This window comes from Mustela putorius, unplaced genomic scaffold, assembly GCF_011764305.1.
Source record: "Mustela putorius furo isolate JIRA1106 unplaced genomic scaffold, ASM1176430v1.1 tig00003846_pilon_pilon_pilon, whole genome shotgun sequence".
Taxonomy (NCBI): domain Eukaryota; kingdom Metazoa; phylum Chordata; class Mammalia; order Carnivora; family Mustelidae; genus Mustela; species Mustela putorius.
The window spans coordinates 22241789-22256942 of NW_025421999.1; the positions used below are offsets into that span (position 1 = coordinate 22241789).

The 15154-nt window shown below is 36.3% G+C and overlaps 1 protein-coding gene across 9 annotated transcripts in view; it reads right to left on the minus strand.

The window, feature by feature from the left end:
- The window catches only part of CUNH8orf34 (chromosome unknown C8orf34 homolog), a 394040-nt gene that overhangs the window by 54044 nt on the left and 324842 nt on the right, over positions 1 to 15154 (minus strand). For 8 of the 9 annotated variants that reach the window (XM_045063224.1, XM_045063225.1, XM_045063223.1 and 5 more), the window contains one exon: positions 2779 to 2826. The exons of the other annotated variant lie outside the window; for it this stretch is intronic. In XM_045063224.1, coding sequence (XP_044919159.1) covers positions 2779 to 2826 — 48 coding nt within the window. The remainder of the gene's footprint in view (positions 1 to 2778; positions 2827 to 15154) is intronic. 9 annotated transcript variants of the gene reach the window in all.

Sequence of the window (15154 nt, forward strand, 5' to 3'; positions counted from 1 at the left end):
TTCTAGAAGCACCTGGGTGACTCAGTTGGTAAGAATCTGCCTTCTGCTCAGGTCATGATCCTGGGGTCCTGGGACTGTCCCCCATGTCAGGCTCCCTGCTCAGCAGGGAGTCTGCTTCTCCCTCTGCCCCTTACCCTGCTCATGCTCTCTCTCACTCTCTCTTTCATATAAATAAATAAAATCTTTAAAATAATACAAATTCTATTCTAGAAAAATAATACATTAAACCCCAGAAAATATAGAATGGAAATTCCATCTTAGTTTTCATAGAGGAAATTCTATTGTCTCTAGTCTCGATTTAGGTCTAAACAATATTGTCTAATGTCATGTGGTTATAATTCTGTCTAATTATAAGACTAAATTAAAAAAAAAAAAACCTAGACTTTGATCTGCAAAGAGTTGCCTAAACTTTAAGAAGAAATGTTAAATATATTAAAAATGTAAACACTATCGTTTATTTGAGTTTTAGTGTATACTAAATAAAAGCAAATGTTTGCTAGCACTGTTTTAACTTCAATGCTTCTAACATTTATAAATATTTTTCCTTATTGTTTGCTGGTTCGACTAACATGCAGAAAGAGAGCAAAATTGAAATAAGAGCACAAGTGGGGGGAAAAAAGCAACTATCATTTTATGGCTCACATTCTCAACATGTCCTCAATGGAGAAGAATTTGAGCATATATTTCCTAAAGACCAAATGCATTAATATCTACAGAAAGAAGCCAACTAGTAATGAGCTAATAGTTCACTAATTAAGGTCATATTTATAGCTTTATTGTAAAGAATGATCATTTGCTGGTTTAAAAAAAAAAGGTTAAAAATCTAAACATCGACCAATAATAGGTAAAAACCCTCTGTGATACCAAACCCCCCCAAAATGCTTATGGGCAGTTCGCACATACTTGTAATCTTAAACTCAAAGTAGGTGATGATTCTCTTAAGTTAGAGATTTTATACCCCTAAGCAATCAAAAATTTTGCTTTTTAGAGTAAATGAACAAATAAAACTCAAGAAATGTATTAATAGAATTTTCCTCTTTACCTATATTATAAAAATTGGGGGTTTTCCATGATGTATGTAGTCACTGTCTAGAACTAACATTGAAAGAACACATTAAGGCAGAGCTTCTTGAACTTCAGGGTACTTTGAATCACACAGGGATCTTGTTAGAATTCAAATTTAGATTATCTGGATCTGGTGTGATTTTGCGTTTCTTTCAATCCCCCAGATATTGTCCATGTTCCTTATCAGAGAACCACATTGAGCAGCAATGCCCTGCCAGAACCTCCAATGAAAAAGCACAAATTCTTAACCCTGTTCTCACATTAAGCATTCACAACTCTGTAAAATATGTATTTTAGATTGCACATTCATAAAAACAGAGAAAATAAGGATCTTCTTCCTGGATAAGAACTATAAAATTAAAATAAGATTTATTTATAAAGTTCCAGGGCACCTGGGAGATTCAGTCAGTTAAAGATCTGCTTTCTGCTCAGGTCATGATCCCAGGGTCCTGAGATCAAGCCCCGCATCAGGCTCCCTGCAGAGAAATGCTGAGCTAGGAGCTTCAGCGACCACAGAATCCTAAAGAGAAATTCTGCTGGTGTACATTAAAAACAGTGTCTGCCTCCCTTTGGCAACATTAATTGCTTTAATATATTCTACTCAATCTCCACATCAAACTGATTAAACTAAATTGAAAGTTGGTGCTCTAACCCTCCAATTTTTTCACACCATATATTTCGATTTTCCTAACCTGAACCCAGAAAATCAACCTGGTTATTTCCTTTCATTTTCTCTTCTCCATGTGCCTTTGTCAAAACTTGAACCACCTCCAAACATGCAAATGGAAGATGTTAGAGACTTAAAGGGGTGCTAGGCACTCTGATTTTCCTTTCTGAGTGGTATTTGGAAGCAAGTGTGAGTTTAAGTGTGTGTACACTGTTCTGAATAAATTTTCAGTGGCACATTCAGTAAGCCACTCAAACTGGGTTTGGAATGGATGCATGCACACAAGACTAAAATATTTAGAGAACTGGATTCTTTATTTCTGAGGAGCAATATTCAAACCAAATATTTGGTACTTCCACAACATCATCACCAAACTATTTCCCAGTTCCCTTCACCTACAACAGATTCAGATGCCTAATTTAGTGACCGCTGTGGTTTGGCTTCAGATCGAGTTTTATGGATTCTATCCACAGATAGAATCTGTAAGTTCCCAAATACCATTTGCAGACACTCCAAAGACACATCCTGTGACACAGAGCACCCTTGGATATCTCCAAAATAAATCCAGACATCTAAATGGTTTCCTAACAAAAATCTACCATATATTTTATTTGTCAAGAGAGCACTTTGCTTAATGGCCTGCACAAGTTATGTCCTTGATGAGCATTTATCACATGAATGAAAGCCATTTTGGTACAGATTGTTCTTTCCATAAGAGCAATGATAATATCTTATTATTATGTACACATGTTTCTCATTTATTAGGATATCAACAAATGTTTGTGAGTGGAAATATATGATAGCCCTAGGTTTGTGCAGTTTTGCCTTCATTTTCAGGATGACTGACTTGTTATAAGGCTTCCCTCTATCAATGAGGGAAAAAAACATTTTGATAACATGTTATTCATTATCTTGGTTTTGTGGGCATGACCAGTGAATTGCTATAGACTGGAAATCCTTCAGCAGATGGAGAGATACCAAGTGAATATTCGTCCTATACGACAGACTGACTTCAGACTATGTTACAAAGCTGCCTTAAAACTCACTTCTTCCGTGTAGTTTTTCAGTGACTGTCCTCCACTGGAGACTTCTCCCTAGAGGCAAAGAGGAAGAGAAGTTGAAAAAGTCAGAGGAACGAGAAAGAGAACGATGGGAGATGAATCATGGAGAGTAGTGAAACCTGGGAACAACACCAAATCCTTACTGTTTTCCCACCATCTCAGTTGATATTTATGGGGTAGTCAGTTTGGCAACTTTCTTCTCTGAAGGAAATAATTTTTTCAAGGCAACAATATTTCTCTTAAGTGGATTTTAAGTCACATAAACGAATAACCACTAGGAAGAGCTAAATAATCTTAGGATAGAATACTAAAAGAAATGGATAAAATTTTCTGTTACTAGTTTATAAATATGTTCTTTAAGTTAGATTAAGAAAAAGGTCACTCATTCCGTATTCTATAAATCTGTATGAAGATCTAACACATGGACTTAAAAATATTTTTATGGGGAGAGTATAGATCATTATTAACCTGTCCTTTCCCCAATGTTTATATGCAGCCTTTCTCACCTCGCTTGTACATTATTACTAAATTCTCCATTATTTGTGCTTTTTACTAGACCTTCACTGGGCACTAGTAATCACTGAGATTTAAATCATAGAAATTCAACATCAAATTAAATATATATCCCCAATTCATCTAAACATTGGTAGTCAAAATGGTCAAACAACTCATTAGTTTGAATAAGTTATATTTTTATACTATGCGGCCAGAGATATTTGGCCATAAATTCTGAGATATGAGAAAAAGATAAATTCTAGGAGAACATATATGTTTATAAGATAACTAAGTAAGTGTGAATGGAGCTTACATTTGTTTCTAATTTTTCAAGGACATTCTTTTTTTATATTTCAAAGACTCTCCATATATTACCTCACTTGACTGGTTTTTCACTACAGCTTAAGGGCAAGACATCCTCAAGCCAATCTGATATATAAAGACCCTAAAGCCATAGGGGCTTAGGAAAATGTGTAACTTCAAGGGGCTTGGTATAGGCAAAGCTCTGCTGGGACCTGACTCAACTCTGACACTTCTCTATCTCACTGAAATGAAAAGTTTAAAACATTAAAAAAAAAAAATTAAGTGTACTTTATTTTCTAAAAACTGTGATGTATATTCCAAAGCATTTTGAGACGGTTCAAAAATAAAAATAAAAAGACTGCTCATTTCAAACCAAAAATTAAGCTAAAAATAAAGTGCTGATTTCCCTAAATGCTTAGAAATCACAGATATATATATTATTTTTTCCAAATCATGGTTTCCACTGGTGAAAAATTCGTATGCTAGGGGTGCCTGGGTGGCTCAGTCGTTAAGCATCTACTTTCAGCTCAGGTCATGATCCCTGGGTCCTGGGGTCCAGCCCCACATTGGGCTCCCTGCTCAGCAGGAAGCCTGTTTCTCCCTCTGCTGCACCCCCTGCTGGTCAGATAAAACCAAGGCACTGTGTACACTATAGGGCTTCTTGACAGGCTTGTTTCTTCCCACAGTGCCAGGTACTTTTCAGTGTCTGCATCACAGAAAAGGAGAAACCCACACAACACCATTTGTTTCAAAGGCCACACAGACTGGAGTTAGGCTGTAACTTCCATTCAGAAATCACTGACCTGGGTGGCACTGATGAATGAGGACCACAAAGTAAAAAGACTCTGAGAGGAAAATACTAAGGAAGCAAACACTTCGCAGAGAGGATTACAAATCTGGCAAAGGGCCAAGTGAACGAAACAAAGAACAAGATGTCAGGCTCTCTAATTCTTAGGGTGGGAATAGGGTGGCTCCCATCAAGAGGCTCCATTCAGTATGACTGTCTGGGGTTTCCCATTTCCAACATGGGACTGTTGAAATGCTGATGCTGACCTTCCCTCCTTCCCCTGCTGGGGGCGCTAATGAAATAAAATCCCTTTCAAAGCACAAGGTTGTCAACTAAGGTCATCCTATTCTAAATTTTAAAAAACTGGCATTTTAAGTATCAAGTCATTCAACAACATAATATTTTGATAATCATCCAGAAGTAAATCAAAATTACCCAAATGAAAAACTCAGAGAGAGAAAATAAAGAAAAACTGGTGTGATTACGGTTTACCATTTGGCATGGGATTGTGGCTGTTAGAGGTGAGGCTCTTGAGGCTCTCCTTTTTATTTTCCATTTAAGAAAATATTCTCAGTGAAACAGAATATACTAGGCTAGGCTAATATATACTAGCTAGACTAGGCTCACAGAACATACTAGGCTAGAATATACTAAGCTAGACTAGGCTCACATTCTCCTGAATCCAATACCATTTTTCAGTATCCCATGCTTCTCTTACTTAAATCAGTATTTTCTACTCACCTCTTACAAATCCTTAGATAAAATACATATAAACTTCCACTTTTACATAGAATATATTTATTCACAAATGTTTTATGTGTTAGGCCTTTGGTATGAATTTCTTCCAAAGAAATTTTCATGAAAACCCTAATTTCACCAGAATGCTCTTTCTTCCAGCTTTTATGAATGAAATTAAACAATAATCCTAACACAGAAAGCATGCTCTTAAGAAGAACATGTAGGAGAAAAGGTTGCTTGATAGGAATGGCCAAGGCATATATAAACTCCAGGGACTCGTAAATGTCACCCATTATTTATTCCAAAGTATTTATTAAGCACCTACCAACGCCACATACTGCACTAGGTGTGGAGACAAAGAGGTGAACAAGAACTCATCCCTACCATAAAAAGTATACTTTAAGAAGACAGATATACAAGTTATTCGAATATAGAGCAAGTGTTACTTGACATAGGTGAACTCAAGGTGCTATGAGGAAAAAAAATGAGGAAAGGGCACCTAGCCTTTCATTTATTTAATAAGGCTTGAGAACTTATTTAATTCATTTATTTAATAAGTATTGAGAATTCTCATGTGCTAAAAGTTTTTGTAGCCATTGCATACATGTGGTCAAAAAGACAAAGTAGAGGAATTTAGGAATTTCCAAGTGGAAATTATTATTTATTTAATTTAATTTAATTTATTTATTTGACAGAGAGAGATCACAAGTAGGCAGAGAGGCAGGCAGAGGGAGGGGGGAAGCAGGCTCCCTGCTGAGCAGAGAGCCTGATGTGGGGCTCAATCCTAGGACCCTGAGATCATGACCTGAGCCGAAGGCAGAGTTTAACTCACTGAGCCACCAAGGCACCCCGGAAATTATTTTTAATATTAGTCTTAAAGACTTAGTCAATGAGCCAGATAAAGGAGCTGCATAAAGAGGAGCACTCTTACAAGGAAGGAAGATTTTATGTGGGGGCCCAGACACAATTCAGCAAATACATGAAACCACAAGCATAACAATGAAGACCACTAATTAGACTATGCACAGAAATATATTCTATTTTTAGAAAGAGAGGTATTAATATCATACATCATTTCCTAATTTTATACTACAATTTCCTGTAATATAGCTGTTAATATGATGGTCATATGTTGTGTTTTCTAATTTTTATTACACAGGATTATTGAATTTCTGGCAGATGTTAAAGAAATTGAAGTTCAGCTTTCCAAACTCCAGCACATTCTACAGGCAGGAGTTACTATTGATGTCTAAGAAAATAGGCAGTGATCTATTTCCAATCAGTAAAAAGCTAGGTACAGTAGTTTGTAATTCAGAAATTTTTGGAAAGCTCAAAATTCTTTCAAATCACTGATGGAGTCAATAACTTAATAGTTATACTTGCCTTCAGACTCATATATTAACAAGTACTGTTTCTAATTGGCCCTGATATTTTTCATATTAAGTTAAATTTCTTTTTTTCTGAAATTTTGCCCATGATCTTGTGAGTAAATGTTGCACTAATGCAGATATTTCTTTCTCTGAAAATAACACCTTTATCCAATAGAGGAGATACCTGACTGCTTAGCATTGCTAAGAGTTAAAAGACTGACATTTTAAGATAAGATGTTATGATTCACTCTGTCTTTAAGTTCCACGGATGCTGCAGGTTATATCTGCACTAGAAATCAGCAATCTAAGGCATGATCAGAAGTCAAATTTGTCCCCTCGGAAGGGACAAATAATACTCAATCCCTAAGCATATATCTAACTGTTAAACTAAAATGAAGAAATTTACATTTTTCTTCCAATTTTTTTTTTTAATGTTATAACTAAATAATTCCCTTATGGTAATGCCTTTGCCTTAGAGACTTACTATTAAGAAAAAAAAAAAAAAAAGGAAAAAGGCAGGAGCAATTATGGAATTAATGATTATCACTAATAATGTTACATTTTTTTAAAAGATTTTATTTATTTATTTGACACAGAGAGAGAGAGATCACAAGTAGGCAGAGAGTCAGGCAGAGAGAGAGAAGGGGAAGCAGGACGTGACGTGCCCTGGGCTCATGACGTGAGCCAAAGGCATAGGCTTTAACCCACTGAGCCATCCAGGCACCCTAATAATGTTAAATTTTAAATAATTTAAGGTGTTTTAGTGTTCCTTCTTATCTTCTGAAAAGTAATAATTCAGTTGCAAAAATGAGGGAAAAAAATTTTATTCTTTTCTTTCCTTTAATCTCATGTGAAACAAAAGAGGGGGAAATGAAAAGCCAGTAATGAAAGGCTCCCTGTTTGAGAGAGTGGTAACTTTTATCAGCAGATTTTGGGCAAGAGAAGGGACAGGATGAGAGGGTGCAGCTATAAGAATGGATGACTAGGGGGCGCCTGGATGGCTCAGTGGGTTAGGCTACTGTCTTGGCTCAGGTCATGATCTCAGGGTCCTGGTATCAAGCCCCACATCGGGGTCTCTGCTCAGTGGGGAGCCTGCTTCCTCCTCTCTCTGCCTGCCTCTCTGCCTACTTGTGACCTCTCTCTTTCTTTCTCTGTCAAATAAATAAAATGTTTTTTAAAAAAAAAAAAATGGATGGCTAGTGTTAACGACATTTAATTGCACTGACTTGTAGAACAGACAGAGATATATATTACATTATTGGTCAATTGATTTTGGGAAAATCCTTTTGACCTTCAATGATTATTATACTAGGCATACATATCTTCTCTGATATGTTGATGAACTTATCATATCAATGATTAATACTGTTTCACTATTACCATATGCAGAAAGTAGTATTCATTCATTCTTTCTAAAATGATTTAGGGACGTCTGAGTGGCTCAGTCAGTTAAGCTGCTAATCAAGCCTCAGGTCCCTGACATAACTCCATGCTCAGTGGGGAGTCTGCTTGTTTTTCTTTCTTCCTCTGCCCCTCTCCCATTCTCTCTCCCTCTCTCTCTTTCTCAAATAAATAAAATCTTTAAAAAATATTAAAATAAAAATAAAATGGTTTAATGTGCCAAACGAGCAAACTATCAGCTGTAAGATCTTGGAGAGTCAACTTTTCTTCTGAAGCAGAGTTTCTTCATAGATAAAACTTAGACAGAGAACCAGAGGGTAGTGTTTCATATGACATAGTGAATGTGTAAGAATATGAGAAATTTCCACTGTCAAGTGCAGTGTTATTATTTCGCAAATGTCTGTATCTCCATTGATCCCCCACCTATTGGTTTTCCTGGTTCTTGCCCTGGTCCCTTTACTCAAATTTCTATGTGTTCTTTTGATACCATGACATCTTTATCAAAACATGTATCACATTCTATTATAATCACTGGTTATTTGCTCAGTCTTTCCTGTTTAAGTTCTTGGAGAGCAAAAATTATTTTTATTAATTTTTGCTTCCTAAGTCCTGGTGCTGGGCCTGACAAAATGGAGAATGAATGAGTAAATAAATAATCTGTAAATCTTATGTGCTCTGGATCTCTGCAGAGACTATACGATTCAAAATTTATAAATAATGGGATAAAAGAAGTAAATTGCTTTTTAAAATGATTAAATGAGGAAATTATTACTGAATGCTTGTTTAACAAATCCACTGAAGGGACACCTGGGTGACTCAAGTCAGTCACCTGAGCCTTCAGCTCAGGTAATGATCCCAGGGTCCTGGGATTGAGGCCCACTTCAGGCTCCCTGCTCAGCAGACAGCGTACTTCTCTCTCTGCCTCTACCTGCCAATCCCCCTGTTTGTGCTCTCTCTCTCTCTGACAAATAAATAAATAAAATCTTTTTTAAAAAGTTAAAAAACAAAACAAAACCCACTGAAGAAGCTTCTGATTAATTAGGATTTATAAGTAGTTATTAATAGAATTTTTACCTTGAAATATGAAAAATAGGTATCATTAAGTATATTTTTATTATTTTTTGAAACTGAGTGTTATGGGTGACTATTTTCATAACATGAAAAATGGAAATATTCAAAATTGACCTTTTAAAAATATAATGAGATACAGAATTAAGGAAAAACCACATTAAAAAAAAACTTTGAGAAATAAAGACTAAAATGGAAGAAACACAAGATAAAACAAACACAACAGATAATGCCTGAGGAGAATCAGAATGTAAAAAAGATAGGGAAAATTTTTAATCAAAAAGAAATTTAAAAAGGGATTTTTAAAACAGCATTTTAGGGGAAGTGATAAATACTGAAGATAGGTAAAAGATGATATAGAGTTGACTCTTGAATGACGCAGGGGTTAAGGGTGCTAACCCCTTCCCTCTGTTCCAGTCAAAAATAGATGTATAACTTTTGTCTCATCCATAACTTAAGTTCTAATAGTCCATTGTTGACCAGAAGCCTTGCCCATAATATAAACAGCCAATTAACACATATTTTATATGTGATATGTATTATGTACTGTATTCTTACAATGAAGTAAGCTAGAGAAAAGAAAATGTTATTAAGAAGATGGTAAGGAAGAGGGGCGCCTGGGGGGCTCAGTGGTTTAAGCCTCTGCCTTTGGCTCAGGTCATGATCTTAGGATCCTGGGATTGAGCCCTGCATCAGGCTCTCTGCTCGGCAGGGACCCTGCTTCACCCTCTCTCTCTCTGCCTGCCTCTCTGCCTACTTGTGATCTCTGTCTGCCAAATAAATAATTTAAAAAAAAAAAACGGTAAAGAAGAGAAAATATACTTACAGCACTGTACTATATTTATGGGGGAAAAAAATCCCTATTTAAGTCGCTCTACACATGGTTTGAACCCATGTTGCCCAAGGGTCAACTACAGATAATAGAAGACCCTAAAGAAGAAAACAAAAGCAAGGGAACAGAATAGATGCAAAAAATTGTAATTCCAGAAAATTTCCCTGAAATAATAATAACAAATTACATACTGAACAGCATATCTGACAATAGTTAGCCAGACAGTCTGACTACCAAAAGATAAATTCTAGCAAATTTATTGTATTTTAAAGAAAAAGAAGGGGCGGCTCGTTGGTCTACTGGGATGATTCTCGCTTTGGGCGCTAAAGAAAAAGAAAAAGTCCTTCGGACATTTAGAAAAAGAGATCACATGATATATGGGGGAATTTAGATTATCATTAAATTTTAACAATAGCGATGTATGCCAGTAGAAAGGTGAAGATACTGAAGGAAAGAAAATGTGAGCCCAGGAATCTGGTAGAGAATGAGCTTCAAAAAACCAAAATGCCTACACATATGAATGGATGGTGAGCATTAACTACAGAGTTAACCTGTCCTGAGGCCACATCGCAGTTTGAAAGGGGAGAATATATTATGAATTAGCTATCTACTCTGACAATGTGGATTTTGTACAATTATTAAAAAAATGAGAGAGAATAGAAAAAGCATATGCATTTTTTTGTTTTCAGTATTCATATTGGTAGATGGACTGAGACTGTTGGGTGTAATGCTTTAAAACAAATAAGTTATTATGGACTATATTAATTCTAATATCACTTTTATCATTGAATATCAAAATTGTGGGTATGAAAAAGAAAGAGATAAAGATATAATAATAAAAGATTAAATTAAAGTCTTGGTATTCTCTAATCTGAATTCAAAGTGTCAATATGAACTAACTGCTCACTCAAAAGGGCTAAAAATAATGACCAACCCAGTAGCAATGAGCATCCCTAGTGTCTAGACTGTGATCTAGAAACACTGTTTCTCACTAGAGGAAACGAGGGGTTTTTCAAAAAACATTGGTTTATTCCATGTTTGGTGCAGGATATGTAAAACATAGGCTTGGGACATCTTATGTTTAACTTATGCTTATCTTATTTCATAGATTAAAAGAGATTTAAAGACATACCTGATTTTAAAAAGTTGGCAAAGTTGACAGTAATGTCAATAGGTGCATTTTTGAGTGATAAAGCTACTTTTAAAATGGAAGGAACCTATGCTAATAAAATTTAGGATAGTTGTTATTTATGGGGAGAGGCAGAGGTTGTGACGGGAAGAGGCAGAGGTTGTGACTGGGACAGGGCACAGTAGAGGGATTTCTCAGTTGTCTAGCAAAATTCTATTTCTTAATGTGGGTAGTAGTGTCATTATAATAAGTCATGAAGCCATAAGTTTCATTTAGGTGATTCTGTATATTTGTGTTCTATTTTGTAACAAAAGCTATATAAAATTAAAAAGCAGCCAATTCTAATATTAAGCTATAAAGTTACAGATGTAAAGGGAAACTCTTTAAAAATTAGAGTGAAATGTTATAATGCTCTATTTACTATTGGCTACATCTCCATGGTCACATATCTAATTTCTCATTAATCCAAATCTTTAGGTGTATGTAACGAAGTAATTATTGGTTATATATCTAGACAAGTACTTAAAGAAAATTCTTATTGTTCTGATTCAATCTTAAGCTAATCTAATTATAACACTGACCTCATAAAAATCAGTTGGCAATTTTGATTTTTACCATTCGAAATAATTATGCCTTTAAATTCTCTTCCATTAAGCTTTTAAAAAAATCAATACATGTCACTTTGGAATCTGTAAAGTACCTGTATAAATTCTCTAAGGTCAATGAAATATGAATGTCAGTGTCATAATTTAAACCAAACATACAATGTATTCTTTTAAAATTAAATTAACTTGTGTCTTTGCAAAATGGCTAAATGGCTAAGATGGCCAACTTCCTGAACTGTGACTCAAATGGGAGCAGGCAGGAAAACTGATACCCAGTGCTCATGAAATACCAAGACTTTTATTTCTCTCCTGTTCTCAGCCCATGTTTCCTTAATTTAAAAAAAAAAAAAACAACAGTGATTGATTTTTTTTTAGATAAGTAACAATACTAGGCATTTCTCTACATTGAAAGAAACCTATTTCTCTTACAGATCATGGACACAAATAATTTTGTGTTTCCTCCAACATTATCTCTGATTTTTTAATTCAGCAACAGAAAGACCAGTTTCATATTTCAGACATTCTTACATTATTTAAAAAACATCATAGGACTATGGAATAAGAAAAATTCTTTTTCACTGACTTGTAAATGTAAACAAATGTAGGCAGTATAGTGCAGAAGTACTGCGTTAAAAGTATTTTTATTCCTTAAAACATTTATTTAAAGGAGGTTGATTTCCTTATGTTTTAATTGATTCCTTAAGTAGTCAAGGGGAATGTAATCTACAGAATTAAGTTTCAAACCAAATAAATAAAATGTATGAAGTAACATTATCTAGCCAGTCACAAACTTGGCAGCTGATGTCATAAACAGTGTCACTAGGAGAGTTGTGACTTGCTTGGAGGAAATATGTTGGAACATAATCAATTTTCCAAGAGGTGACCTCCAAATAAATAAGAAAAGTGACTTAGAGGAGAAGATAGAGGTGGTATTTATTCAAAGTATCCCAATTACTGACTCTGAAGTTTTGCCTATAGTCTCTAGGATAATTGAAAAGACAATTCCCACTATTATGTCTGAACTTGCCTCCTGTGTTTATGTATAGCATTTCTTGTTTAATATGTGTTGGTCACTGGACTAAGACTTGGCCTTGATTTGACATACTATCAGAAGGTGGTAAAAAAAATGATGTCCTCGGGGGCGCCTGGGTGGCTCAGTCGTTAAGCGGCTGCCTCCGGCTCAGGTCATGATCCTAAGGTCCTGGGATCGAGCCCCACATCCGGCTCCTTGCTCAGTAGGGAGCCTGCCTCCCCCTCTCTCCCTCCTGCTTCTGTTCCCTCTCTTGCTATGTCTCTCTCTGTCAAATAAATAAATAAATAAAATCTTTAAAAAAAAAAAAATGATGTCCTCAGGAGGCACGAGAACAGGCTTTGGAGTCAAGCAACTATGGGCTCACACCCCAGTTCTGCCACATATACTATGTGCATGGGACAAATTATATAACTTCCCTGGGTCTCAATTTCTTTTTCAGTAAATGGTGACAACACCATGTGCATCTCATGGGTTACCATGAGGACTATGTGAAATAATGTTGATAAAGCACAGAAAACAAGATTGAAAGCCTAGCTGTTATCATTTTTAATCAGGATAATAAATGTTAGTACTAGTATTAGGAGGTTTTCAGTGAATGAAAGACTGAGAAATCCAACCTGCTACTATGCAAGGTAAGAAAATTAGAGATACGCTTAATTCTTCAAGGAGATAGTTGGAAAGGGGACCCGGCTGTGGGGAAATCACATGTTAATTTTTCATTTCTCTAGTCTTATTTTGGTGTCACTTTAATTACAAGGATCTTACACTTTCAATGACAGGTAATTGCCAAAGGACTTCATGTACAAATAAATCTTCAGCAGTAACTTAAGGTTGGCTGATGGTGAGAGAAAGAGGACTTTTACAAGACTGGACATTAGAACTAGAAAGAAGCAAATGCCACAAATGAAGAGAATTGTTGAGAAAAGGGAATAAGACAGCATCCTTAATAGGACTTTATTCTTGACCATCTCTTCTTCAACTCAAGAGTGTCCCCAAATAGGGACACCTGGGTGGCTCAGTCAGTTAAGCAGCTGCCTTCAGCTCAGGTCATGATCCCGGAGTCCTGGGATCAAGTACCACATCGGGCTCCCTGCTCAGCAGGGAGTCTGCTTCTCACTCTGTTCCTCACCCCGCTCTTGCAGGCTCTCTCACTCCCTCTCTCTCAAATAAATAAATAAGACAAAACCTTAAAAAAAAAAAAAAAAGAGTGTCCCCAAATAAGCCAGTCATACTGAGTAAACTCCAGATCCCTATACAGTCAGCAACTCTGTCTCTTTGTCTCTCTGTCCTTCCTCCTGTCCCTCCTCCCTACTCAAGCCATTCCTTTGTGCATTTCATGCCTACTCCCTGATGTCGCCTAGCAAGATTATACTCTTGACAAGGCTAAGTGCAGTACTTCTCATTCCAAGAGGAATGACCCACACATTTGTGTTGCTCTTTCCATGTGTTCCCATGATTCCCCAAAATTAGAGAAATTACCACACTGACTGCCTCGGTCAGTCCACTACATTGTCAACTCCACAGACACACCTTTAACGTTTGCGGGCCTGAGGCAAGAGGTCAAGCAGAGGTCCACAATGCCAACAAGCTATGAAATAAAATATATTCTGACTTTCAAACAGATTTGGCAGGCTAGCTTCAAATTCAAAATTCTTATATTCCTTTAAGTTCTGCACCATAACTGGGCAGAAAAGGGACAGCAGGAAGGCAGTGCTGACCCTAGGGCCATATTCTTGCCTCTCTTTTCCCCCATCCCATGCTGTACCACCAGGGGCTTTGTGAATGTATGTTTAGATGTCCCTGCCTGCATCTCCAAGCTCATTTATACCCTCCCAGATAGCTGCTGCTTGTCCACACCTCAGGCTTGGCAACTGAGCTCTTGGGGAGAGATGGACAAAAGAAAGAAGCCATGGAGTCTCAGGAAGTAGGTTTCACTCTTTTTGGGCAGAAGACTCCAAGATCCTGTACAAAGCATATGGTCAGGCTCCAAGTAAATATAGTCCCTTGACTGAGGGACTCCTCATCTCATGCAGGGGGCACAGCCTGGAGCTAGACTAAGGACACCATGGAAGCTCTCTGACAGTAGACACTTCCATCTCTTTAGTATCTGTAGCACTTAATGCAGGACTTGGCTTCTGAGAGTCACTCCAAAGTATTTTTTTGAATGAATGAGGATTATTACAAAAGGCATATATTTTTAATTTAAGGTGCCAAGTTATCAAAAGATAGTTAGAAAATGTGGTTAGAAACATAGGAAGACAAAGACTGTAAAAGTCTTGAATATTTTAGAAATGAGAGAATTGTGGAGATTCTAATAGCAAGAGATGGGGAGAAAGGTCGTATTTTAGATCTTTTTAGGGTCCACAGAAAATATGTTTCAAATATGAACTAAAGAAAGATACTTTAAAAATGGGTTCTGGGGTGTGTGTGTGTGTGTGTGTGTGTGTGTTTGATGTGGACAATTATTCTAAAACATAGATAAACAAAAATAAACTAAGGATAGACTATAAGAATAACAATAAATGAGTGAGAGATTCAATGAAATTGTCCTATCAAAAAACAGACCTTCAGCCTCACCATCTAAAATGGCTTATCTGAGG